This window comes from Podospora pseudoanserina, chromosome 2 (genome assembly GCF_035222485.1).
Source record: "Podospora pseudoanserina strain CBS 124.78 chromosome 2, whole genome shotgun sequence".
Lineage (NCBI taxonomy): Eukaryota > Fungi > Ascomycota > Sordariomycetes > Sordariales > Podosporaceae > Podospora > Podospora pseudoanserina.
In genome coordinates, this window is record NC_085921.1 from 160,219 (window position 1) to 186,525 (window position 26,307).

Sequence of the window (26,307 nt, forward strand, 5' to 3'; positions counted from 1 at the left end):
CATGCACCTGCGGGAGACCACACCCCCCGGCAGTCCTACCCCGACAGTCCTACCCCGACAAGAGACGAAATCCTGTCCGTCCTCAAGGGCAAGTACCAGTGCGCAGGCAACGTGGTGGACAACCAACCCGTTGTCGACTTTTACAACAACAAGAGCCTTTTGGCCGAAAGATGAACCATCTGCTCCAGCAGATGACGCAGCTCTACTACTCTGCAGACGAGGACAACAAACACATATGGGGGCTGATAACAGATCCCACCGAGGAGGCCTTTTCAGCTCACCCGGTAACCTACACCCCCGGATCTTGGAACGAGGCTGGTGGCGAGGGGCTGGTGGGGGGTTGGGAACAGCGGGGTACCTTAGGGTAAGGGTCCAAAAAAGATCGTCGCCTGCAGGATTCGAACCTACGCTCCCGAAGGAACGCCCTTAGCAGGGGCGCGCGTTAACCACTCCGCCAAAGCGACTTGCAAACAAATTTGGAAAGTGATCACATATAGCACTCACTTCTCATCTTGAAGCCTCACAACTGGTTTCCTGTTCCTAGCTTCTAGCAGGTGCATAGTTAGATAAACTATCAAAATAAATCTATCCCGTCTCTTACTCTCCTCCAGCATCAACTCCTTCACTATACCCACACCTTCCTCTCGATCCTGCTGAGAAGCAATGTCCAGTCCCCATGCTGCGAGGAAGGGTGCTTCGCCACGGTAGTGTCGATGGAGCCACATGCGCTCCTGGAGACTGTATTTCGGGCGAGAGAGATGTACCGAGTGTTTCGAACCGGAAGTTCCTCGGTGCTATCGCTGCCCATCGGTCTGGTGATGGTAATCGCCGTTGCTGAGCTGCCGCTTGCACTATCTGGTGTCGGTGGCGGCGTTCTTAGCCCTGTCACCGGGGTGGCTGTATAGACGGTATTTGGGAGTATGGTTCTGGGATCAAGCGCCTGGGTAGCAGTTTTGTCATTACTCCCTGTCGGCAGCGAGGGGCTGTCCAGCATGATCTTTCCCATCAGCTTTTCAACATCTGCAGACTCAGTGGACAGGTCCGCGTTCTGCTTTTGAGAAGGGATAACTGGAAGCGCCTTCCACCTGGAGCCTTTCCGTGTCAGCATCGGGGGGGGGCTCGCCTTTCCGTTCTAGTGACGAAATTCGAAGCGGAAGGGGACGGAGGTCGACAGCATCCCTGTCAGGAGGACGTATCCCCGTCAAGGATGCTTGTCTCGGTGGCGGATTTGCTCATGGCAGCCGCGAGCATGTCACATCTTGCGAATAAAAGTCGAGCCACTGAATTCGCCTACTGTCCGCAGAGACTGCTCGGCTTCGCGGTATAGGGCTCGGCTCAGTGATGGGATTTTGCTCGTCGTTGACACGGCCACCGCCAAGATGCGTGATCTCTGGCCACGAACTGTGTGGGCCTGTAGAAACTATCTCTCTGATGTGATGTCGTGTCAGCAAAATAACTTTCCGCTGTGGACCGGTAGTACTAGTCGTCTGCATACCCGCTGCTGTTGGAGCTCTTCACCCAGTTCCGTATCCGGACGCTCGTCGTTTTGGTGATGGCAGCTTTCATGGAGGCCGACCGTCCTGGCTGAACCATGGGCACGTCACGGTCCTGAGTAGTCTTGTTTTTCGGCTTGACAGTAAAACATCATGATTTCAGCTGCCGGTCCAACCATGACCAGCGTCCTCGGTTTGAAACAAGTTTCGTGGATCATCTCCATGGGCTCAGGTTTTGCCATTGTGCACTGCATCACCTACATGTATCAAGGCAGGTAGATAAGGTAAAATCCAAAAGATGTAATTGAAATTGCCAAAAGATGCACAACAGAGAGATGTGACGTGTAGAACTGATATTTCCGGGCGCAAAGATTTCTTCTCATTCGGAGGTGCGAATTCAGGGTGTGCTCGGCAGCCAATCCCTTGCGTCAAACAAGTAAAACACAAAACAGCATCACAGGCTGCACTAATCAGACTTCGTAGCAGCTTGACTCAGAGACATCCACAGGTGATTTTGTCAACAAAACATTCCAGTTCACCTCCTTGTGTTTCAAAGATGGCTCGAGCTCAAACACCGATTTTATTTTTATCTACAGGTATCCAAAGTATCGAGATCTAGCGTAACCCCCACTCTCTCAAGAACAGTTTATCTCTGTTATTTGACTCTTAGGCAGGTTTGTGGTTTCGTCCAACACCTTGACAAATCGACTCTTGACAGCATCGAACTTCCCATCCCCAGCTCGCGCCTTGCCCATGTGCTCCATTGCGGCAAACACAACGCTCTCCATCAGCCGAAGCGCCAACTCTCCAGCCTTGTCATGGTTGTAAAAGGCTGGTGTTTCGTTCACCTCCAACAGCCACACCTTTCCGTTGTCATCGACCAAAAAGTCAGCAGCGAAAAGCTCAAACGATTTGCCAACCGTGTTGAACTTATCAGCCATGGTGTGCGCAGCAGCCTTGAACAGTTCCGCTGTCACGTTGCATATCTGATCCCAGACGCCCTCCTTCCACCCATCCCGCAACAGCTTCTCGGGCACTGCGTCCGACCAAAAGTCTCTCATGGACTCGTTGCTGACAAACTCGTCCTCATCCTGGAGAGCCGTGTTGGTGAGGCTCGACCGCAAGCTTGGGTTCTCCCATGGGGGCTGGTAGTCCTCGCAGGCTAAAAGAGCGAGTAGTTCTCGGAACACGTGAACCTTCAAACGACCCATGGCCAAGACGTAAGCCCTGACATGCCACTTCTTGCCCTCAACTGGTGGTATGCGGACAATGTATTGCTGCGCGACAAACTCCCGCATCTGTGCCGAAGGAATCCGTCCGTCCTTCTTGAAGACGTACTGCACTCGTTTGTGGTCGCCTTTGCCCCCACCCTGCGCCTTCTTCTCGTCAAGCCCAAACCCGCTGATGGTTGTGACCAACGCGTCCAAAGCATTCAGTCCGGGCAACGACAGGGAGACGCCATCCTTTTCCTTTTCTTTTTCCTTTTCCCTCTCTTCCTCTTCCTCGGCCTCTTCCTCGTCATCAGTGTACTCGTACTCGGCCAATTCCAGGTGACTAGCCAACTCTTCCACAGTGCTGAAGATTCGGATTCCCGCGCCACAATCAATCAGCGCCGGCTTCAAAATCCACCAGTCTCTCTCAATTGGCTCGCGGCTCTCATTCTGTTCCAGCGAGTACAGCAAGCTCAGATCATCGGCCGCTGTGAGCGACTCGTCTACGTACTCGGCGTAGTCAAGCGAGAGCCTCACAGTGAGGGGAACATGGTCGGGCAGCTTGCTCTCGGGTCTCTTTGCCCGCCAAAAGTCAACCACCCTGGCGAGGTAGTCCTTGCGTGCCAAAGCGTCGCTGGATGGGTAGGCGTTGATCAGCCCGTTCTTGGAGTTGTTGAGAATTGCAAAGTTGCGTCCAATCTCCCAGCCGTCCAGGTACTGAAAGGACTCCTCCAGGGGCTCATTGGGGAAGTCCTCAAAGCTGTCATAGAAGATGGCGTCGGGGACGTGGTCGAGAATGAACTTGCGAAGATGGGGGTTGAGCCAAGGACAGGCCCCGTTGATGAAGACGTGCATTTTGCAGTTTGTTCTTCTTGTTTCTCTCTTGGCTCGAGACAAACCGGGCTAAGGGGCAAGAGACAGAGAGCCAAAGGCGTTCAGCGTGAAATCTTGCCCTTTTCTGCTTCTGGAGGCTGAATCACTTGGGGGGGGATGCTCAGGCGTGCAACCAGTCTGAAGTCCATATGGTGGAGTGGTGTTGGCAAAGAGTGTTGCTGGGCGGCCATACAGGTGGTGACAAGGCGGGAGAGACACGGACACGGGGCCGGCGATACGGTGAAGAGAAAAGAGCAGTCGCACTTGGCTTGGACTTTGATCATTATATAGCATTCTTGCTGTTCACTCTGTCCTAAAAAGTCCTTCTGTCAGTCCTTCGAGAAAAACTATGGTGGATCAGAGCCAAGAAAGTCGAGACAGCAACGCCAAGCCGGCTCGCCTTCTCGCGACGAGGGACATTACCTAACAAGCATCCGACCACAGGGTGGGCCTGGGATTATCAACACTTAGATTGGACGGTGCTTGATTTCGTCCACGTAATGTCGGCAGCAGTATCCTGGTGCCATCACCATGTTGTTACATTTTTTGAAAAGCTTGCAGGCCACAGGAAAAAAATCAAACTGAGCCACAATGTGTCACCGAATGTCGACAGGCTGGCACGTATTGCTCAAAGATGCATAGGATCAGGGATCAGGGGTCACCAGCTCAATACAACCCTAACCCTTTTGAAATGGGTGGAAAGGAGGCGAAAAGGGGTAGAAGTGAATGTCAACAAACAGTTACTCATGGCAACCGAAACAGCAGGTTGTCTACATTTGGTCTGGCAGGTAAGTAAACTGACTAACATTTCTCCTTTTTTGGCAAATGCCTTAGCTTTCAGACATTAAGAAAACAAGGCTAGTATGTCTGAGTGTATACAGGTAAGATTAAAAAGATAACCTACTCAAGGAAAGATAATATATAATATCGCAGTTACTGCTGTGCGTCACAGTTAAGCCAACGAGCAGGTCAGACAGTACAAGCGGCGCGGGACGCGCTCAGCCAATCGTTAGAATAGATAAGGGCAACCAATCAGGTGATCAGGGTGATCGGGACATAATTATCATGATCACGGACAAAGCCAATCAGATCGTGAGCAGAGTAATCAGTGTATAATCACAATAATCACTGGCAGGGCTAATCAGGACGTAATTAGGTCAGCTTGGCCATAAATAGTTTAAAATCCTAAGGTCTACATATACAGAGAAACGAGATGGGTATTAGATAGTTCCGTAATATATAACTTGAATTTTACTCGTTAGTATTTTCACTATTATAAATAAAATAAGCTATCGTTATATACTATTTAATTATATATTAAAATACAGCTTTTATTTGTGGATTTAACAGTGTATTTAAGCCCTGTATATTACAGGGCCTCAAAGGCAATACGATGGCTTGAATCAGCAGTGTTTAGGGACTGCGGTTACCGGAACGGAAGCTCGGCCTCCGGAAGCAATCCGAGGTCCCGGAAAGCCGAGCGCTAAGGCCGGTGCTTTACAGTAGTTAAACGGTAGCTTAACGTAGCTTGTAACGTGGCCTCTAACCTTATATTTAGTTAGCGTATTTAGCGGGCGTTCAGGCCCGGGAACGGACGTTTAGGCCCGGGAACGAAGTTACTCTAGGGGAACGAGTAAAAGGCCGATAGCCTATAAGACCTTTGCTTCACACCCTATTCACGGTGGTATTTTTAGTCTACAAAGTTCAATTAATATACTAGTTCACCACACTTATTATTGCCTCACAAGCCTATATTATAGTAATTCTCTTCTATATATTACAGGGCGCCGCCTTTATAATCCACCTTCTTTCAGTGCCACCGCAACTGTTGAATGCTGCAGTCAAAGTCTTCTTCGCTCTCAGTATACTGCGCCGATAGCTATTTGAGCCTATATTTACAGGCCTCAATAGCACTTATTTCAACAGAGGTTAATACTATATAATAATAAAAGTTATTAACCGGAGGCTAAAGTAAAGATAATCTCACGTATCTTACTTATAGAAATATAGGATATTTTAAAAAGAATTATTGGGTATTTAAATAATTTAAGTAAAAAAATATTTTACTATAATAACTGTATTAAAAAGTATAAAGATTACAGAGATCGTAACCATTAGTTACGGTGAAAATAAAATTATTAGTTTTAGGGAAAATACTTACTAAACTGTACGATAAAATAAAATATAAAGTTTTGAAAGCTAAAGAAAACCTTAAAACGGCTTAAAGTAAAGTATTAAAAAGTAAATATATAATTCCGGAAACTATAAAGTACTTTAACTTTACGCTATTTCGTAAATTTATCCGGTATATTATATTAAAAGAAAAGTATTATTAATACTAAAGTAGAGTATTATAGCGGACTTAGAAACTAGAAAAACTCGTAATTAAAACTAAAAAAAATTTAAAAGAATAGAAATGTCGTTAATATAGGGTTTACCTAAGAACTAAGTTAAGTAATTTTATATATATAATATATATTGTATAAAAGAAATACGGCGTAGTTTTGCTATAAATATCCGGAGTATTAGAAAATACTTTGGTATAAATATATTATACATAGATATATAAAGTACTATTAAAGTAAAGCTCTTTACAGTTACTAGCTAGTACGTAGAGTAGGTAAAAACAGAAGCTCTAAACCGGTTATTAAAACCATAATTAAATAGAATTTAAAAATGGGAAAATTGAAATAATTATGTTCTATAGAAACTATAAAGTTTAGTAAGCTAAAAAATAGTCTTTAGGTTATATAGCTTATATTTCAATACATAAAATACTGTTTAAAATACATAATATATTAGGAGGACAGTACAGCAGAAAAAAGAGTTTATAACTTAATATACTATAAAAAACTAGACTATATATTTTACTTTCAAGTAAAAGCCATATAGTACTACAATATATTAGCCGAAGCCGAAGCTAAAAATACGGTTAAAACACAGAAATATAATCGAAGAAAAGTTTAATAAAATATACAAGACGGAAAGTAAAAGGTTTAGGGATATTAATAATTAGCCGAATTTATATTATAAATTAACCCAAAGTAAAAAGTCGCTTTTAAGTTTAATATTGTTTAAGAAACAACCAAGCGTTTTTATGGAGGCTGTTAATTTTTAACGGATAATAAATTATACTGTTAAAAATACCGGTGTAAAGCAAAATTAAATAATAACGATTTTATATTACTTAATAAAGTCGCTATTATATAGGAAAGAAACAAAAAAGATAAAAGTTTTTTAATTATAATATAGTAAAGGGGCTTTTAACGGTAATATTAGTAAATAACGGCACGGAAATAAAATGAACTTTACTATAATGTATATATGAAATCAGGATTTTTTTAACAAGAAATAAACCATTATATAAAAACTATTTGCGATTTAAAACGTTTATAGAGAAACGTTACCTTTATATATTATCGTCGGAAACAAAGAAATTTTTAATTATATTCAATATTATAAATATAGGACCTGTCAAGTATATAATATTTAGGCAATGATAATATAATGATTATAATTTAAATACCTACTAGAGAGATAGTAATTAAATACGATTAATTTTTTTAAAAAATATTTAATTAATAATGAAAAATTAAGCTAATATATGAAATAAAGTATAAAATCAGTGCTTTTAAAGTATTATTATTAAAGATGTGGAAAGAAATAATATAATTTATCGATATAAGCAGTAGAATCGAAAAAGTAAGATTAATACTACTAATAAAAGTATCGGAGGTTAATAAATATATAAAAAAGCGAGAAAATATCGATACCAGTAAAGTACTGGGGGTACTTAACTTTTACAGTTAAGTATTTAGAAAAATTTTAAATTGAAGACAGTAAAACTCTCAAATCAAATTAAAAAAAAGAAACTAAACTATACCTATTTAAGATTTACTATATAACTATAGGTAAAATAAGAAGCTATGGAAATACTTAAATGAGAATTTAAAAAGAAAGTATATTAAGGAACTTATATGATTAGTAGAATGCTTCGCATTCTTTATACTGAAGAAAAACGGTAGTTTATACTTATATATAGATTACTATTTGCTAAATAACGAATCGGTAAAAAATAATTACTTATTATTATTCTTATTTAAATTATGAAGTTAATTAATTAAGCGGCGCTAGTGTTTATATTTAACTATATTAGCCGGATATCTTTATAAATAGATTAAAGAAAGAAATAAGTAAAAAATAGTGGTTTGTATACACTATAGTGATTTTGAATATCTCGTAATATTATTTAGGCTTATTAATAAGACCGTAGCGTTTTAATCTTTTACCGACTATACTATTCGAAAGTACTTTAATAAAATAGTAACATATTGTTTTAATAACGTCTTTATTTATTTATATATTTGAAAGAAATATAAACGATACGCACGAAAAATAGTTGACGCGCTATATAGAGCCGGACTTTTAAATAAAGAAAGAAAAGAGCAAGCTTTACATATTAAAAGCGCTATATTTAAAATTTTTTATATTATTAAGTAAAGTTTATATAATAGTAAAAAAATTATAGTTGTTAAAAACTAACTCACGCCGTAATTATAAATATACGTTAAAAGAATTTTAAAGTTTATTAATTTCCATCGGATTTTTATTTAAAGGTACGTAAATATTACGTATTAACTTAATTACTTAATTAAAAAGGAGATAAAGTTCCGGTAAAGGTTAAAAAAAATATAGGTATTTAGGAAATTAAAAAGAATTATTTTTTTAAAAAAAAAACCCGGTACCTAAACTATTAAACCCTTATCGGCTATTCAAAGTCGAAACGGATATACTAAACTATATAATGTAACGAGCTCCTATCTAAAACCTTAGAAAAAGATATTAGGTAAAGGCACTTCTAAACAATCTTAGCTCAGTACAGCTAAACATTATAGAACAAATAGCTTATCTCGATTACAATAGCTAAGATACTAACGATTATAACTAATAATTATATATTACGGAACTATTTATTTACATTAGCTAGTTCTTATATATATATAGGTTTTAGGCTTTAAGTACCTCTATATTTAGATTTACCTTTTAATCTTTAAATCCCTTAGATCTAGCTTCTAAACTTTAAATTTTTAAATCTAATTTTAAATCCCTAAATCCACGGATTTATTTCCTATATTAATTTGGAGTGAGGCTACGGGCCTAAGAGTACAAATAAGGAAGTGGAACTCTCGTAGGATTTAGGGGTTTAGGAGTTATATATATAAGCGGTTTATTACGGTTCGAGAAGATAGTGGGACTACGGAGACTAATTAAAGCTAGACCGGGCGATCGAGCGGGGCTTACAGTCTAGGTAAATAAAACGGACCAATAAAATAAGGACTGGGGACAGCGGTGGGGCTCACGGTCTACGGTTTAGTATCGGCTAATTAAAAGTAAACCGAAGATAATTTATAAATTAACGGTCTACGGTCTTAAGGTTTATATATATAAAGGAACTAGCTAATGTAAATAAATAGTTCCGTAAAATATATTTATTATTTATAATCGTTAATATTTAGACTATTATAATTAAAATAAGCTACTTATTATATATTATTTAACTATATTAGTTTGTGGTGCGGCTACAAGCTTAAGGGGCTTAAGTAAGGAGGTAGGGCTCTCGAAGGATTCGGGGGTTCAGGGGTTATATATATAAGCGGTTTGTTTCGAGCATTCTATTTTAGACGGGACATCGACTTTTCTTTCTTTATATTTTTGTGCCTTGCACGCGTGTAGGTAATTCTGGCCCTCTGATTAGGCTGATTAGGTGCTTATTATGTAGTCTGCGAGCCTATAGAGTCTTTTCTTTGTCCTACGTGGAGTGCGGCCTGCGAGCGAGCCACTGTTACGCAGGTATGTTTATTTAGAGACCCTGTTAAGGGTACATTTGTGGTATTGTGGTTTGTTTGTGTGTTTTCTCACCATTTTAATACCGAACTAAAATTATTAAGAAATACTTTTAATTAATATCCCTTTTAAAGATTCTAGATAGGGGTTCGTTATACGTTATATATTTACTTTAACTCTACTACAAATAAATTAAAAGTATTTTCTATTACTATAGCTAAAGGTAAAGAAATTTAAATTGTAAAATAGTAGGAAAACATATTGAAACAACTACAATACTATAAATATACCCTCAACAAGTCCCTAAATAAATATACCTACGTAATAGTGGCTCGCTCGGAGGCTATATAATAAGCACCGGATTAGCTTAATTAAAGGGCCAGAATTACTTACACGCGTGCAAGGCACAAAATTCGAAGAAAAATAAAAGTCGATGTTTTATCTTAAATAGAATATTAGAAGTAGACTGCCTATATATATAACCCTTTGTGACGAACCCCTATCCAGAACCTCTGAAAGGGATACTGGTCGAAGGCACTTCTGAATAATCGTGGCTCGGTGCAGCTAAACAGTGCATAATAAGATGTCTCAATGTAAACACTAGATACCGTAAATACAAGCTTGAATTGCATACTGCGGAACTGTCTATCTACACCGGCCAGTTCCTCCGTATATATAGACCTTAGGACCGTGAGGTGCTCGCCCTGCTACGGCCCCGATCACTCCTAGCATATTGCATCCTGCGAAGTGCTTGTCGTGCTATCCCCCTAATCACTCCTAGCATATTGCATCCTGCGAAGTGCTCGTCGTGCTATCCCTCTAATTACTCCTAGTATATTGTATCTTATAAAGTGTTTATGAGCCTTAGCGCTATAATACTTTTGCTTACCCCTAATTGGTTATCCCTTAACTTCCTTAACGATAGGTTAGGGGCGTTCTGCGCCCTATATATAGCGCGGCCTACTATTGGGTTAATTATAATATAATGCTCTTTTTTTTAGGTCGACGCCCCGGCGACCGTATTCCTAAAATAGTTACCGATCCCTATTTCTTCCGCATTTCTATAGTAAGCCTTTCTCTCCTTTCTTACCCTAGCCGTTATATCTAATCGTATAAAGAAATTAATTTGTACGAGTACCGACCGTCGCCGCGATTAAGTACGCTTCTTCGAGAAATTTGGTTTTATTATACCCGAGTATACTTATTATAAAAAAAATAACTTTGAGTATATAGCTTCTCCTTAATACGAGCGGTATCTCTTATATATTAAGTCGAGTCGTTCCTATTATAACGTTTATAATGTAGATCGTAAGTCTCCTCTTCGGCCGTTCCCTTCCTTCGTTAACTAGTCCCGTAGTTCGTCCTCTAATTAGGGAAAAGGAACGCCTGGATATCGAAAAATAAGCTACCTTAAATAAGCTTCTTCGTCTTAAAGTATAATCGCGTACCCTTAAGGCTCGGGCCCTTACTGCTTTTCGTCGCGAGTCTCGGCTCCTTAATAAGGAAAAAAGAGAGTCTCCCGCGCGGCCTACTATCCTATATGGCCCGCCGGCGGCGAACGCTTTTACTATTCCCCTTAATCTTTCCTTCCTAGACCCTTCTTTAGCTTTTAACTAGCCGCTTAACTTTTTTTTAAACCTGGGTACGGCCGGTCCTTCCTTCTTAACCCCTTAGGATACTGCCGAAGGCGCACCTTTTACCTCCTAAAGTAGTTAAAATACGTAATAGTCTTTATACCTAAGTCCCTTTTATACCTTTTAACCTTGTAATATAATATATTATACGTCGGCTATTACGTCGAAGGCGTAGGTTCGATTCTTATCGAGGTTTTCCTAGCTCCGTTTTATTAGTATTTAGCCGTAATATAGGGTTAGGTCTTTTTACTTACTTAGGCTTTAGTCGATCCGGATATTGCTAATAAAAATTTTTTTACTTATTTAAGTAATTAAAGTATATTTATAGTTCCTACGAGTTATTTATAGCTAAATATTCTAATTAATTAATTAAATACTTTAATTTACCTTTATTAAACCGTAAATCTAATATTTTTTCTATATTATATTCCTTTTTTTCGTTTTCCGCTACCGCCTATATATTAGCCTTACTTACTAGTAGTACGGGCTCCAGAAGTAAGATATAAAAGGTATATAACTATAGATATATCGTACTAGGTAGCTCCAGTTCGAATACCGTCTTTAATATCTTTTTTTTAACCTTAAATAGTCTTACTTTCTTATAGTCTAGCTTCTTACTAGGTCTTTTAGTACGTAAATTACGTATAGAAAGGAATACTATATCCCCCCCTTTAAGGCAAGGTCCCTTAAGCCTTTTAATATTATAGTATTTTCGTATTCTTTCCCTTATAAACTCTAGTTTTTACTTAAGTTTACCGTAAAATATATATATTTTATTTACTTTAACTCTAGCCCTAGGTACCTTAATCGTAGGTCCTTACCGTAAGTTTACTTTATAGCCGAAATTCGCGAAGAACGGTATAGCTTTAATCGTTTTAGTTAGCGATATATTATATACTAGCTATACCGTGGATAATAATTTAATTTAATCGTTTTACTCGAAATTAATATAATTCTATAAATACTATTTTACGATTTAATTAAGCTATTCCGTTTAACCGTTTGTTTAAAGGTAGTAGGCCGAAAACGCTTTACTTATTATCTTTAGCCTCGTTATTAATACTTTTTAAAACTTCGATACGAACTTAATATCGCGGTCTATAATAAATTCCTTTAGCTATATATATATTAATATAATATACTATAGTACTATATTCGTTAATTATTTTACCGATTAAGTCTCTTTATAAAGTAGGAAGTATACTTATTTAGTAAGCCTATCGACTACCGTTAATATACTATTATACTTAACGCTAGTTATTATATTTTTAAACTTTAGTAATTTAATAATAAAGTTTATCGTAACTAAACTCTATAGCCGTTCCGCTATTAATAGTGGCTCTAGAAATCTATAAGGCTTATACCTTATAACCTTTATTCTTTCGTATATATAATATAATTAGATAGCTTCTTTAATATCGTCCTTAATTTTAAGCTAATTAAAGTACTATTTAATCTTTTTTATAGTTTTAGTAATACTTATATATCCTTCGAGCTTCGATCCGTAAATATTTATTATTAGTACCGCCCTATTATTTAGTATTACGTACGCTCGATTCCTATACTATAGTCTTCCTTAATTATCCTTTTAGATACCTTATAGCTCCAGCTTTTCCTACTAATATTATTTTATAATATCGTTATTTAACTTTCCTTAATACTTATTAAAAATAGTCTTTTCGCGATATACTACGTAATACTTTATTTATAGCTATAGTAGATACTTAAAAGTGCCGTTTAGCGCTTCCTTAAGTAATAATAGTAATTCCCTAGGTATATCCTTATAGTAGTTAGTACGCCGGTTAAATACGTCTGCCCTAGCGTTCTCCGAACCCTTTTTATAATTAATTTAGAAATTAAATTCCGAGAGAAACTTTAACTATCGCGTCTACCGTACGTTAAGGACCTTCGTAGTAATAAAATACTATAGATTTTTATAGTCCGTATAGACCTATATTTTATACTTAGTACCGCTAAAGTATAGCCTTTATTCCTTAAACGCTTCGATAATAGCGAGTAGCTTTTTATTATAAATTAGGTAGTTTTAACGTACCCCCTCGAGCTTTTTCGAAAAGAAGGTTACCGGGTATAGCTTACCGTTATCGTTTCGCTATCCTAGCTATTTACCGATCGTATAGTTTAATACGTTTACCTCGACTTTAAATAGTCGACTAAGGTCTAATAATTTAAGTACCGGGTCCTTTAAAATAGCCTCTTTTAGCTCCTAAAAGGCTTACTTTTTTTCCTACCCCTACCGGAACTTTACGTTTTTTTTAATTAAGTAATTAAGTAGCCGCGTAATACTTACGTATTTACGAATAAATATCCGATAGAAGTTTATAAACCCTAAGAATTCCCTAACGTATATTTATAACTACGGCGTAAACTAATCTTTAATTACCGTAATTTTCTTAGGTTCTATACGAACCTTATCTAGCGATATTAAATATTCTAAATATATTATTTTCTATACGTGGAACTCGCTTTTTTCTTTATTAACGGAGAGTCCGGCTTTATATAGCGCGTCGAGTATTTTTCGTATATATCGCTTATACTTCTTTAAAGTACGTAAGTAGATAAGAATGTCGTCGAGATAGTATATTATTATTTTATCGAGGTATTTCCGTATAGTATAGTTAACGAGAGATTAGAACGTTATAGGTATATTAGTTAACCCGAATAGTATTATAAAATATTCGAAATAACTATAGGGTATGCGAAACGCTATTTTCTATTTATTTCTTTTTTTAATCTATATATAGATATACCCGATAGGTATATTTAAGCGTATAAAGTATTACGCCCTTATTAATTAACTCCGTAATTTAAATATTAATAATAGCGGGTAACTATTTTTTACCGTTTCGTTATTTAATTACCGGTAGTCTATATATAGTTATAAACTACCGTCCTTTTTCGGTACGAAGAATATAGGGTATTTTATTAGCGATATAGACTCCTTAATATATCTTTTCTTTAAGTTTTCGTTTAAGTATTTCTATAACTCTTTACTTTATTTATCGTTAGTATAGTAGACCTTAAATAACCGTAGTTTAGCTCTTTCTTTTAATTTAATTTTGTAGTCCTACGGTCCTTGCTTTAGAAGCTCCTCCAAATACTTAGCCGTAAAAGCTAAGTATCTTCGATATTCTACCGGTACCGCCTTTTTCTCGCCTTTCTCTACGTTATTATAATAAATATATTTATTAATCTCCGATATCTCTATTAACGTCGTTAACCCTACTTCTTCGATCTTACCGCCTATATCGATAGAATATACTATTATTTCCTATGCTCCTTACGGTAATGCCGTAGAGGGTGCTTATCCTGCACTTTACTCCGTACGTACTTTTAATTTTCTATCGTTAATTAAATATTTCTAAGGCTTTTTTAGTCGTAAGTAGCTACTATCCCTCTAATCGATATCTAGGTTATAGTCTTTATACTATAATTACTTTAGAATTATATCCTTCGAGGGTCCTATATTTATAATATCGAATATAATTAATATTATTTTTCTTTCGATTATAATATCTAAAGGTAATGTCTCCCTATAGACCTTTTACGTGGGAAATAAACTTTATATAATTATCTATTCCTTCTTTTTCTTTTATAGTATACGGGCTTAATATACGAACTATAACGAAATTAAATTCGTTTTTATACTACCGTCTACTAATACTATTACCTGGAGATCCCTCTATCGTATAGTAACCTAGAGGCGTTTATCTTTCTTACTTCCTCCCTATACGGTAGTGACCTCGCTAACGAGCGCCGGGTCGTTATTTTATACCTTCGCCTTACGCCGATATTTACGAAAATGCCGTTCGTAGTCCGTTAGAGGTTACTAGTTCCCGCGAAGGGCCGTAAGTCGTTTCCTAAGCGGTTATGTCGTTTAAGAGCGTCCTTCTGCTCCGTATTAGTTAGCTATACGAAGTTCCTTAACTATATCCGCCTAACTTCCTCCCATTTTCCGTCTCTTACTTCCTTAGCATTTCCTTATATCTATATCCGATAACGGTTCCTCTACTTAATCGTCTGCCTAGGCATCTTCGCCTAATAATATCGCTTAACCTTTTCCCGTAAATATATAGCGTAGTCTGGGCTTAAGTACTATCCTAATACTATTTTCTCCCACGAGCGTACGCTATCGTCTATATTCTAACCGTCTATATATTCGACGTAGCACCTTATATACCTTAGTGCGATCTATATAACCTAAAGGCTATCCTTTAGTTTAACTAAGTCCTAAACCTTCTATAAAACGTAGTCGTTTAAGTCCTTTTATTAAGCTTTTTCCTATCGGGCTATAGTCCTTCTAACTAACTATGGTTTACCCTCCTTACTTACCTTACGTACCGGCTAGTAGCCGTATAGCGACTTACTTTAGTAATACTTTATATATCCGTATATAATATATTAGAACTAAAGTACTCTTTAATACTCCGGATACCTAGGATAAAGCTATACTATATTTCCCTTATAGGGTATATACTATATAAATATTAGTATATTTTTTAGTAACTTTACGATTTTAATACTAGCGACCTTCCTGCCTTTCTAATACTTTTCCTAGCTTTTATATAAAAGCTTTATAGGCTATAATATATCCTATAAAATAATAATTCCGTATTTACTATATTACTTTTCTAGTATCGTTTACCTAATAGGTCCTTACGTAAAACCTTTATTTTTAGCGACCTCCGTAGTAACTTCCGTAGCGATTTATACTAGTTAATTCTATAATACTTATATTTAAAAATCTCCTTTTTTATACTCTACCTTTAGCTTTTTTAGGGCTTCCTTTACCTCCTAGAACTTTATATTTTTTTATCCGGCGTATTAATTAAAGTCTTTTTCGGAACTTACTACTTTACTTTACTAATACTTAATAGCTACTACCTCTATAACCCTCGGTCCTTTCGATATAATAATTAATACAATCTCCTTCTTCTATCCGAGCCGTTTAAATACCCTATAATCCTTTTTAAAATATCCTACCTTACCGTAATTAAAATACTTAAAGTTATTTTTACCCTAGCCCCTACTTTATAGTCTTTATTACTATATAGCGTTGACTTCTATTAATCCTACGTATATAGTACCGGAGTAGCTAATACTAAAATATCTTTTTTTTTACTTATCGTTAAGACGGTTATTACCGAAGTATCCCTTATTATTATTATTACCGTAATAACCTTTATTACCTCTCTTCTCCGTACGCCGTTAGAATTGCCGATCGTCGATCCGAATAACTATAGTAATATATTTATCGATAGTATTAAGCCTTAATTCCTTATATAACTTATCTTTTACTTCTTTTTTAAGGCCGTTATAAAAAAGTTATATTAACCTCTTATCGTTAATGGTACTACGTAAGTTATCGATTTTAAATAAAGCCACGTAATTAGCCGCTAAACGCGTTTAGCGTAGGTTTACGAGCCTCTTTTACGCGCGCCTTGCCTTATCGTACTCCCTAAATACTTCTTTAAGTTTAATTTTAAAGATATAATAGCTTTCGAAGTATTTTACGGTAATCTTCTTTTAGTCCTCCGGCTCTTACTCGTAATAATTATCGAGGATAGGTTTAAACTACGCGAGAGCCCTATCTTTAAGTCTAATAGCCGTAAAGATTACTTTTAACTCTTCGTTAGTAAACTGGTTTAAGTAATAACGAAAATAGGTTTTAAGCTAAATTAAGAATCCTCTAAGCTCTACCTTTTCTCTTTTATAGCGCTCCGGTACCGGGAACTTAACGGTTAACTTAAGTGCGGTCGTAATAACGATAATCTGCTCCCGGGTCTACTAAGCCTTTTCCTTAAGCTCCCTAAAGCGCTTAACGACCTATTCTATAATAGTAAGTGTAGGTCTAGTGCTAATGGAAGGTCCCTCGCTACCTAGGTTAGGCAAGACGCCTCCTATTTAAATATTTTTAGGTCCGGCTATAGTAGTAAAAAGACGCCTTTAACTTATCCGTAATAGAGTTAAAGTAAGTATATAACGTATAACGAACCCCTATCCAGAACCTCTAAAAGGGATACTAGTCGAAGGCACTTTTAAATAATCGTAGCTCGGTGTAGCTAAATAGTATATAATAAGATATCTTAATGTAAATACTAGATACCGTAAATACAAGCTTAAATTATATACTGCGGAACTATCTATCTACACCGGCCAGTTCCTCCGTATATATAGACCTCAGGACCGTGAGGTGCTCGCCCTGCTACGGCCCCGATCACTCCTAGCATATTGCATCCTGCGAAGTGCTCGTCGTGCTATCCCCCTGATCACTCCTAGCACATTGCATCCTGCGAAGTGCTCGTCGTGCTATCCCTCTAATCACTCCTAGTATATTGCATCCTGCAGAGTGCTTATGAGCCTTGGCGCCATAGCACTTCTGCTTACCCCTGATTGGTCATCCCCTGACCTCCTTAACGATAGGTTAGGGGCGTCCTGCGCCCCACATGTGGCGCGGCCTGCTGTTGGGTTAACTGTGACACCCTTGAACTCCTGAATCCTCTGAAAGCCCCACTTTCTTACCCCTCTAATCAGAAAAGCCTTAAATTTGTAGCCGCACCCCAAACTAATATACACGATAAGAATATAGATAATAATATAGTTTTTTTTAATAAAAAAATAGTATTAGGATTAAATAGAAAAACTGCTATCGGATATAAACATTAAAAATATTAGAAAAATAAAGGGTAGAAAATAGGAGGAAATTGGGCGGGGATAATTAAAAGAATTTATATTACTGAATTAATTTAGAGTAAAAAGCAGCTTTTAAACGATATAACTATTAAAGAAATAACTCGCGGCTCTTCACGGGAGGTACTAGTTTTTAGCGAACTATGAATAATATTTTCGAAAGTATTAGTATAAAATAAAAGTATAGAATAAAGACCCGATATTTATTAGCGAGGTTATTATTATATAAAAAAAAGATAAGAAAAATAAGTATTTTTTAGATTATAGCATACTAAAAAGATATTTAAGTGGTAATATTAATAAATGAAAATACAAAAATAAATATAATTGCATTATAATTCGTATATGAAATTAGGATACTATAAGAGAAAAGAAAGAAATAAGTTCTTATATAAAGAATATTATTGTTAAATATTATAATTAAAAAGAAAATAATTTTAATTATATTCTATATTATAAATATAAGACTTTCAAAAGATTTAATTCTAAAGCAATTATAGTATACAAATTATAATTTAAATATCAATTAAAAGAATAGTAGTTATTTACGACTAAAAGACTTATAAAAATATTTAATTAATGATAAAGAATTAGAAGTTTATATAAAATAAAGTATTAAATAAATACGTTTTACAGTACTACGGTAAGTAGCCTAAAAAGTAATAGTATATTTTGTCGATAAAAATAATAAAACCGAGAAAGTAAAGTTAATAATATAGTGAAAATATCGGAAATTTATAAATACACTTACTATAATAATATAAAAAAAGCCGAGAAAAAAAAGTAACAACGGTAGAATATTAGAATACCTAGCTTTTATAGCTAAGTATTTAGAGGGACTTTTAAAGCGAAGACCGTAGGACTATAGAATTAAATTAAAAAAAGGAATTAAATTATAATTAGTTAAGGTTTATTACATTAACGATAAATAAAGTAAAGAATTACGGAAGTATTTTGATAAAATAGGTGCTATTAAGGCCTGTAGATATAGGCTTAAATAGCTATCGGCGCAGTACATTAAAAGCGAAGACTTTAACTGCAGCATTTAACAATTACGGTAGCACTAAAAGAAGGTGGATTACAAAGGCGGCGCCCTGTAATATATAAAAGAGAATCACTATAATATAGGCTTGTGAGGCACTAATAAGTGTGGTAAACTAGTATATTAATTGAACTTTGTAGACTAAAAATACCACTGTAAATAAGGTGTGAGGCAGAGGTCTTATAGGCTATCGGCCCTTTACTCGCTCCCCGAGAGTAACTCCGTTCCCGGGCCTAAACGTCCGTTCCTGAGCCTAAACGCCCGCTAAATACGCTAACTAAATATAAAGTTAGAAGCTACGTTACAGGCTACGTTACGCTACCGTTTAACCACTGCAGGGTACTAGCTTTAGCGCTCGGCTTTCCGGGACCTTGGATTGCTTCCAGAGGCTGAGCTTCCGCTCCGGTAACCGCAGTTCCTAAACACTGCTGATTCAAGCCATCATTTTGCCTCTAAGGCCCTGTAATATACAGGGCTCAGATACACTATAAAATCCACAAACAAAAGCTGTATTTTAACATTACTTAACTAAATTCGAGCGCTATTATGAATAAAATAATATTATTACGCTTTATATACCTTTATATTTTTATATTACCTTTAACTATTCGATATTAACTACTTTGGGCCATTAAAGTAGGCGTACGGCTACTAAATTAAGACTTAATACGTATATATATTAATTACGTAAGTAAGCTCAAGTTTCTCTATATCTTCCGCGAGGCATTTTTTGCCTTTATAACGGAGAAAAATATATAGGGTAGCTTTACGGGTGCTAGCCTTATACTATACGATCCAGAGAGGGTATTTTTTAAGCTAAATATAAAGCTTTATATACTAGTACCCCTATCTTTAAAGCCGGGCATAGCACTCCCTTAGCTCTTCCAAATACTACATAACCCTCGAGAAGCTACCTTATAGTTAAAGCTTATTAAAACTCGGATATTAAACTACTAGGGTAGCTCTCTAATATCTATGTTAGCTACTGTGGATCGATTAGCTAAAGGTACGATGACTGTAATGTACGAGGTAGCTCTTCTCTGTATGGAGCTTTCGGCACTGCGAAAGGCCAATAAGGCACTTAGTAAAAGACAGAGAGCCAAAAAAACACGTGTGAGGCTTGGAGAGTCACTTGCCGTATAAAAGGCATAGGATCTACTGGATCAGAAGGCTGTAGGCGAGCAGGTAATCCAGGAAAATCGATATAGTGGTGGTATAGGAGGGTCTCGTACGAAGACTTAGTGCTGTGATATATACGGCAAGCCTGGCTATAATACACGCACTTGCCAGGAGGCTGCAGAAGCATCTGATTTAGCTGTTTCTAATGTAATTATAGTTAATTCCTTATATTAATATAGTGTAATTAATGATGGTTTATTAGGGTGTGGTGGTAGATGAGTCACTCGCTGATATGAGTCACTCGCTGATATGAGTCACTCGCTAATAATGTACGTTATATAAAAAAGTAAAGAAAATTATTCCTCGTAAATAAAAATTAATAAAAGTAAAATAAATATCTGAAAAGTAAATACAGAGCCCAAATTTAAAAACAGTACTTTCATTTATTTATTAATAATCTAAAGAGACTATTTAATATTCTTTTTTAATACTTTAAAGACTAGATAATATAAAGAGAAGGTATTGTATAAGTAAATGTAAAGCTTTTACACTTTCTTATATATTAATTAAATACTATATTATTTCTTTAAAGTTTACTTTATTTTCTAATTATTCTTATTAATTATTACAATTTAATTAGTATTTTTTATTAGTACAAAGAAATTTTATGAGCTATATTATAAAGTAAATTAATAAGTTAAATGAAGATAATTATGAAATTATGTCTTAATTTCATGATTTTAAATTATTACTTTTATGAAATCTTTTTCATTATTATTAAATGGAGATCATATGGATTAGGATTATTGCAACTAATTCCTTAAATAAATATACTTCCTTTTAGAATATTTTGATAATACCTTGCCTGGAGACAAAAACCAATCGATGAGCCATATTGCCGCGATGTTGAAGTAAGTAAAATAAATAACATACGACCTCCTAATCTACGACTGCGATCAAATCTTCCGGGCATGACTTCTATCGAGTGATTACTGACCTCGGAAAATAAGTCTTGGGCTTATTTGGTGTTCTTTGTGGCAAAGGACAGTATCTAGTTCTTGTGATGTATTTACTGCACGGTGTGGTTCCTACGGTGAGTTCCTACAAGTCCCGACAGTTTCAAAATGCTTTCAGCATCAGGTAGGCTCCGGTTTCCCAGAATGTCGGGGAGCCTATAAGGAGCTTGTTCTTAGGCCCCTGGCATTGAACCACTAACCCCGCAACGTGACACTACAGACAGAACGGTGGTCAAAAAGCATGCACGCTGAGAGATTCCTTCAAGAGTACATGCCAGGTGCAACATCATTAACAAGACACTGCCCCAAATCCTTCGTCTGGCCCGTCTGGCTGTCTGCGTTCAGTATCTGCCCAAAACCTACAGGTTACACCGTGACACCTGACCTGATGTGCGAGCCATCATACATATCCTTCCATCTGCAACGCTTCATTCCATAAAAGACTCGTGTTCCACGACAGATGTGTGGAGTATCCCTATGCCGCTTGACATCAGTCAGAGCATTCTGTCCCTTGTTGCCTGTCCGCCAAAGCCGGCCTTCACACGTCACATGCTCCCAGAAACCACCCGTTGGGCACCGAGCCCTTCATAGCTGTACCGACACCTGTCCAGGTCACACAGCCCTAGGCCACGGGTTCATCTGCACCTTGGACAGCAACACCCGCATATTTTCTCTTGGTAGTTTCCTGCATTGGGCGTCTCTCACCTCCTGGTAAAAGCACCACCCAAATTTGATGCGGCATTTTTGTTAGTGGGTGAGAACGGCATGACCAAGTTAGAGACTTGGCATGTTTGGGCGTGACCAGCCGCAAAAGTTGGACCGTGTAACCTTCCTCTCCTACCAGGTATTGATTCTAAAACATTAAGAAAACCAGTCAAAAGCATTGCTCGGTTTCTATCTCGTCAAGGAAGCGGGCACTTTTGGGTAGTCTAAGTGGACTCGAGTGGGCTACCACCTTGGAGAAAGTAGTGCCTCGTGATTGGCGTGGCTTATGATAGCACTCTTGCTAGACCTGGTTTTTGGGTTCTGTTTGCCTGGTCCCCGATGAAAAGCCACTGAGAACATGAATCAAACAACCCCGTAATCGAGCCTCATCACTATGAAACAGGTAACTGGTACTTTGCTACCTAAGCAGCTTCATAGCCGTCTAAATCCTGATGGTACTGTGAGGTTGGCCTGGTTCTCTCATTGTGCAGCCACGTATGGGCCAAGAATATGTTCCTGGTTAGAACCATAGGCATATCACACGGCGAAGCAATATCGATACGCGCATGAACCATGAGTGTCCATTCGGCATACATAACTTCTAACCAGCTACAATGTCTTAACATGCATGATGATGATCACTACCGCAGCGAAGCCACAAAGCGCGACTTGGGCGAACGCAATTCCTATACCTTACTAGATACTCGGCTACTGTGAGGCCCAACCCAACGGAATCGATCCATGGTGCTGATTTCGGATTGCCCGAACCATCCAGCCTGACCCAACCCTCTCAATTTGTGCACAAACAACGTTTACGGGGTAGAGGTATACTGGTGATGTTTGAAGCGCACCGGAGCCTGGCACATGGTCTCAACCGGCGGAGGTAGGTTGACCATTCACTGCAGTTTTACTTTCATCCAAGTAACCAAGGTAGACAGGTTCTGAACTTGCCAAAATTGTGTGTCACTCTTGGGCCCAAACATTATGCTTCTTCGCTGGAAAAATGTGAAAACATAGATAGAGTTGGGCATCCGTTTAAAAGATTTTGATGTTGGTCATCTGCATATAGATGATGGCAGCAAGGCCCACTTTCATGGGCAGCTGAATAGAAATATAACTTGGGTATGTCTAGAATAATCTGTTAGTTATGATAGATATCGCTGCACAGTCCTGACAAGCCAGGAACGGTTCCATCTTACGCTTGAGCCCGAAAGTGTCTGCCTGCAGGAAACAATAACGACCTTGCCTGCCGCCGGGTCAGGTATTCTGCCCTTGCCGGTTCGACACTACACGATCAGCCACTGGCTACATTCCGATTACTACCTACCTGGTACATTACTTACCTACTCAATCACTGTTTGCTCTGGTCTAAAACATGAGTCTGTTCATTGTAAGATCATTCGCCGCATTTTTCTAGGAAGCTTTTAAACTGACGGAGTTTCTACCTAGGGCAGCAAATCTGCTTCTTCTCGTCAGGGTAGTTATATTTACCGTGATAAGCACCCTTCCTTCAGCCATGGCTCCCGCAACAAGTATCGCGGTCGCGACCCCAAGGTCTCTGGTGCCACCCTAGTTGAAAATGAAGCTGGAGATCGACCTCTCACTGGCACCTCATTCTTATTTGTGGTCAACGAACTCAACAACAACTATGAGGCTCAGACTCACGGAAGCGAGCCACTTCGGGATCAGTGGTTGAACTTCATGCCCCCTGAACGCGCGGATGAGTACTTGGACGAATGGCCGGGAATGGTATTCCGGTATCTGCAGGAACCGCAAGGCGGCGTCATCACTCCGGCTGATGAGTATCGGTGGTGAGTTACCGAAACGAGAAACAAACAGAAAAGAAGTTTGCTGACGCAGCCACGGTATCAAAACAACAGGTACCGCCCTGGCCGAGGACACGAAGGTCATATCGTTCGAGTCGATACGGCAGGCAACATCACCGGCCACCCCGTTATTTGCCGTCAAGCGACCATTTTCTCCTGTAGCAACCACCTACCCGTGATTGTTGGGCCTGGTGACGCATCTCTTGGTAACTCGAGAGTTGTACGCCATGTCCTGGACAGCGACAACATGTTTTACTGGAGCCTCCTGCACATTAGCCGCTGGGATGATGGCTCCAACATCAGTTATGTCAACTCCGAGGGGCGAGGTGTGCCTTCTGTCGTCGGTAGAAACCCTTCTTGGATTCCCTCGCTCGTTCCTCAGGTGTACTCGAATCCAAATGCAAACCTGGTGTCAGGTGGGCTGTCTGGTGATTTGTCCGTCTTGATTGGGCTTATGGCTTTCCACAGCAGGGTAGGAAGGGCGAGTGACGTGTTCATCTCGCAAAAATGGCATCACAATCGGTGGATTGGAAGTCAGCACGCACCGACACATGGTAAGTTCATCGCTCTATGTGCCTCCACCCCCAACATGAAGAGTGTTTCTGAACGTCTGGCTAACGGCACAAATAGTGCCAAGAACCCAAGAGGAAAATCCGCGCGGCTTTTTTGTCCAAGTGTGTCTGGACAATCTGGTAAGGGGACTGGAGGACAGTGATGAGAACAACATCCGGGCTGAGGACTGCTTGCAGCATGTTTTGGCACTGGAATGGCACAGTGTTCTTGTCAGAGAGAACTGACCAAACTCAAACTAGGTACTTTCGGGTAGCTTTGCACCATTTATTCGAGCCTTATTTCATGACTCCGAGTAGAGGGCTGAGCACCGGGTACTTAGCAATTCAATATATATGGCGGTACTGGGGAATACACACATATTTTCTCTTGCATACCGAAGTCCCCAGCCGCATCTTGATGTCCCAGATAACCAAGCCGTCATCACAATTACCTCCCCAACAGCGGGTTGGCGATGTGCCATGTGGGATAAGCTCTTTGCATATTTCACAGCTTGGATCTCCTTGTTTGGGCTGACTTATCATTGCCACACTTTGCCAGGCGACAAGACTATTGATTCCGAGCTTTCCACCACCCTCTACATGGTTGGCTAACGTCAAGGAGGCGTTGGGTCGGTGAGTAAACACCCTTTCGGACTCGCTCACCAACATCCCGCCAAGTTCTGAGAATAAGCTATGTGATTTGTTTCCACTCCTACAAAATATTTGGTTGATGGCTCATATTGGCATCCTACCTACTATCTGTAGTTGGAGCTCGGAAATCCTTTCGTTTCTCCAAGCGCCTACATTGAAAACCACCATCCGAACATCAAGAAGCCCAGAGTGTGATATGGATACCATCTACCTGTGTCCAGTAAGCCTGAATGCTGGCGGCACTGCACTGAAAAATAGCATGGGCGCCATGATGCTTACCTGACATGTAGCTCTTTCAATCTAGTGGGATATCAGATGTTTTCTCGGCAGCGGAGAGCTTTGTCTACAAATCTGATGGAGACAAACATCGAACCGTCGCGTTGGGCCTGGGTATATTCACCTGTGCTTATTTTTGTGTCTGGTGACTTTGGCCGAAACAGCTTCCAGAATCTTCCCTAGACAGGAATGGCAGGCGATGTCAGAGTTCCAAAACAGGTCGACAAATTCACACACCCAGGCAACATAGCACTAATGCATCCTGCTCAGCTTACATGGTTGCATTGGGGGCCCAAACAAGAGTGTGTGTGGAGGCCCATCTGCGTCTCTGTTTCGCTACCAGCAATGGGTATTGGGATAAGGAATATCTTGATAGGTAGATCGCCAGCCTCAAACCAGCCACAACAGTACCAACAGGTCCTTCAATGCATGACAGAAGTAGGTAGTGAGAAAGAGTTGCGACTGAATGTTTTGCTGGACCGAGCTTCAGCTCAACAACATCGGGCTTTGAGAACGCGGCAAAATAATCAAAAAAAAATCATAGAGTGTAGGCTACGTACCTGGGTACCCGATCAAATCTGCGCTTCAAATTCAAATACAGATGATGGAGGGGTGAGACGGATGACGTTATGACAATGCTTGGGAAGAAGAGTAAGCAGCCTGGCATTCGACTCCTCTATGGCTTCTCCGGGTGGCGGTGTGGTAATTACGTCTCTCATTGCCGTTGCAGATAACGATCAGACCAATAGTCTGCAGGGCGAACACTTCAAGGTCATGTTCAACTAGATCACGAGCCAGTTGCAAGAATCTGCCTGGATCCTGGCATTCCAGTCTCGAGAGACCCATGTATCTTGACAAATAGCAGTTTTTCAATCACGTCTGACTTGCATGCTCTCCGATTAAGTGATGTGCTGAGTAAAATGACAAAATCCAAAGTACCGAGCGGACCGATTCCCTTTTGCGATCAGGTACCCGACCCGTAGCTTGCAAGCAGCTGCGATGTGTCAGGTACCGAACAATCAGGTGTCATTGGCTTCATGTCACGCTGTTCTCTCTTGCTAGGCTACCCACTGAGCATGAATAGGGAGCCAGAGAATGGTGGCTGGCCATCAATTAACCAGTTTGAGCGTAGAAACGAAATCTTACTTGCATGATCTCAGGTCAGGAACGAGAGAGCTCAAGGAGTCAAGAGCAAACGTGAACTTTCATGGAGTGTGGCGTGTGGCAGTGCAATAAATTTTACCTATTTGCTTAGCATCATTCCTAGAACCTTTTTTTGTCCATAACGCGGCGTCGAAAAAGATGGTGTGCCTTCTTTTGCCATATATCCAGGCAGGTGTGTCTGTGCCTGGTCTTCC

At 38.9% G+C, this 26,307-nt stretch overlaps 3 protein-coding genes and 1 non-coding gene across 4 annotated transcripts; 2 read left to right on the plus strand and 2 right to left on the minus strand.

Annotated features, from left to right (window-relative positions):
* The first annotated feature begins 383 nt into the window (after positions 1–383).
* On the plus strand, positions 384–464 carry QC764_0029700. The gene has a single exon. It is a non-coding gene; the product is annotated as a tRNA-Ser (tRNA).
* A 133-nt stretch (positions 465–597) lies between these two features.
* QC764_001160 (uncharacterized protein) lies at positions 598–1,593 on the minus strand (the record flags this gene model as incomplete). The annotated part of the gene is made up of 4 exons (XM_062939892.1): positions 598–600; positions 632–1,092; positions 1,295–1,428; positions 1,496–1,593. The coding sequence occupies 4 exons, from the start codon at positions 1,591–1,593 to the stop codon at positions 598–600; spliced, it is 696 nt and encodes a 231-aa protein (XP_062802415.1).
* A 535-nt stretch (positions 1,594–2,128) lies between these two features.
* Positions 2,129–3,559, minus strand: QC764_001170 (uncharacterized protein; the record flags this gene model as incomplete). The annotated part of the gene is made up of 1 exon (XM_062939893.1): positions 2,129–3,559. The coding sequence occupies one exon, from the start codon at positions 3,557–3,559 to the stop codon at positions 2,129–2,131; it is 1,431 nt and encodes a 476-aa protein (XP_062802416.1).
* Positions 3,560–22,475: 18,916 nt separating this feature from the next.
* Positions 22,476–24,415, plus strand: QC764_001180 (uncharacterized protein). The gene is made up of 5 exons (XM_062939895.1): positions 22,476–22,528; positions 22,584–23,035; positions 23,095–23,456; positions 23,526–24,025; positions 24,102–24,415. Exons 2-5 carry the CDS (start codon positions 23,021–23,023, stop codon positions 24,266–24,268), a joined length of 1,044 nt encoding a protein of 347 aa, XP_062802417.1. The 5' UTR covers positions 22,476–22,528; positions 22,584–23,020; the 3' UTR covers positions 24,269–24,415.
* The last annotated feature ends 1,892 nt before the right edge of the window (positions 24,416–26,307 follow it).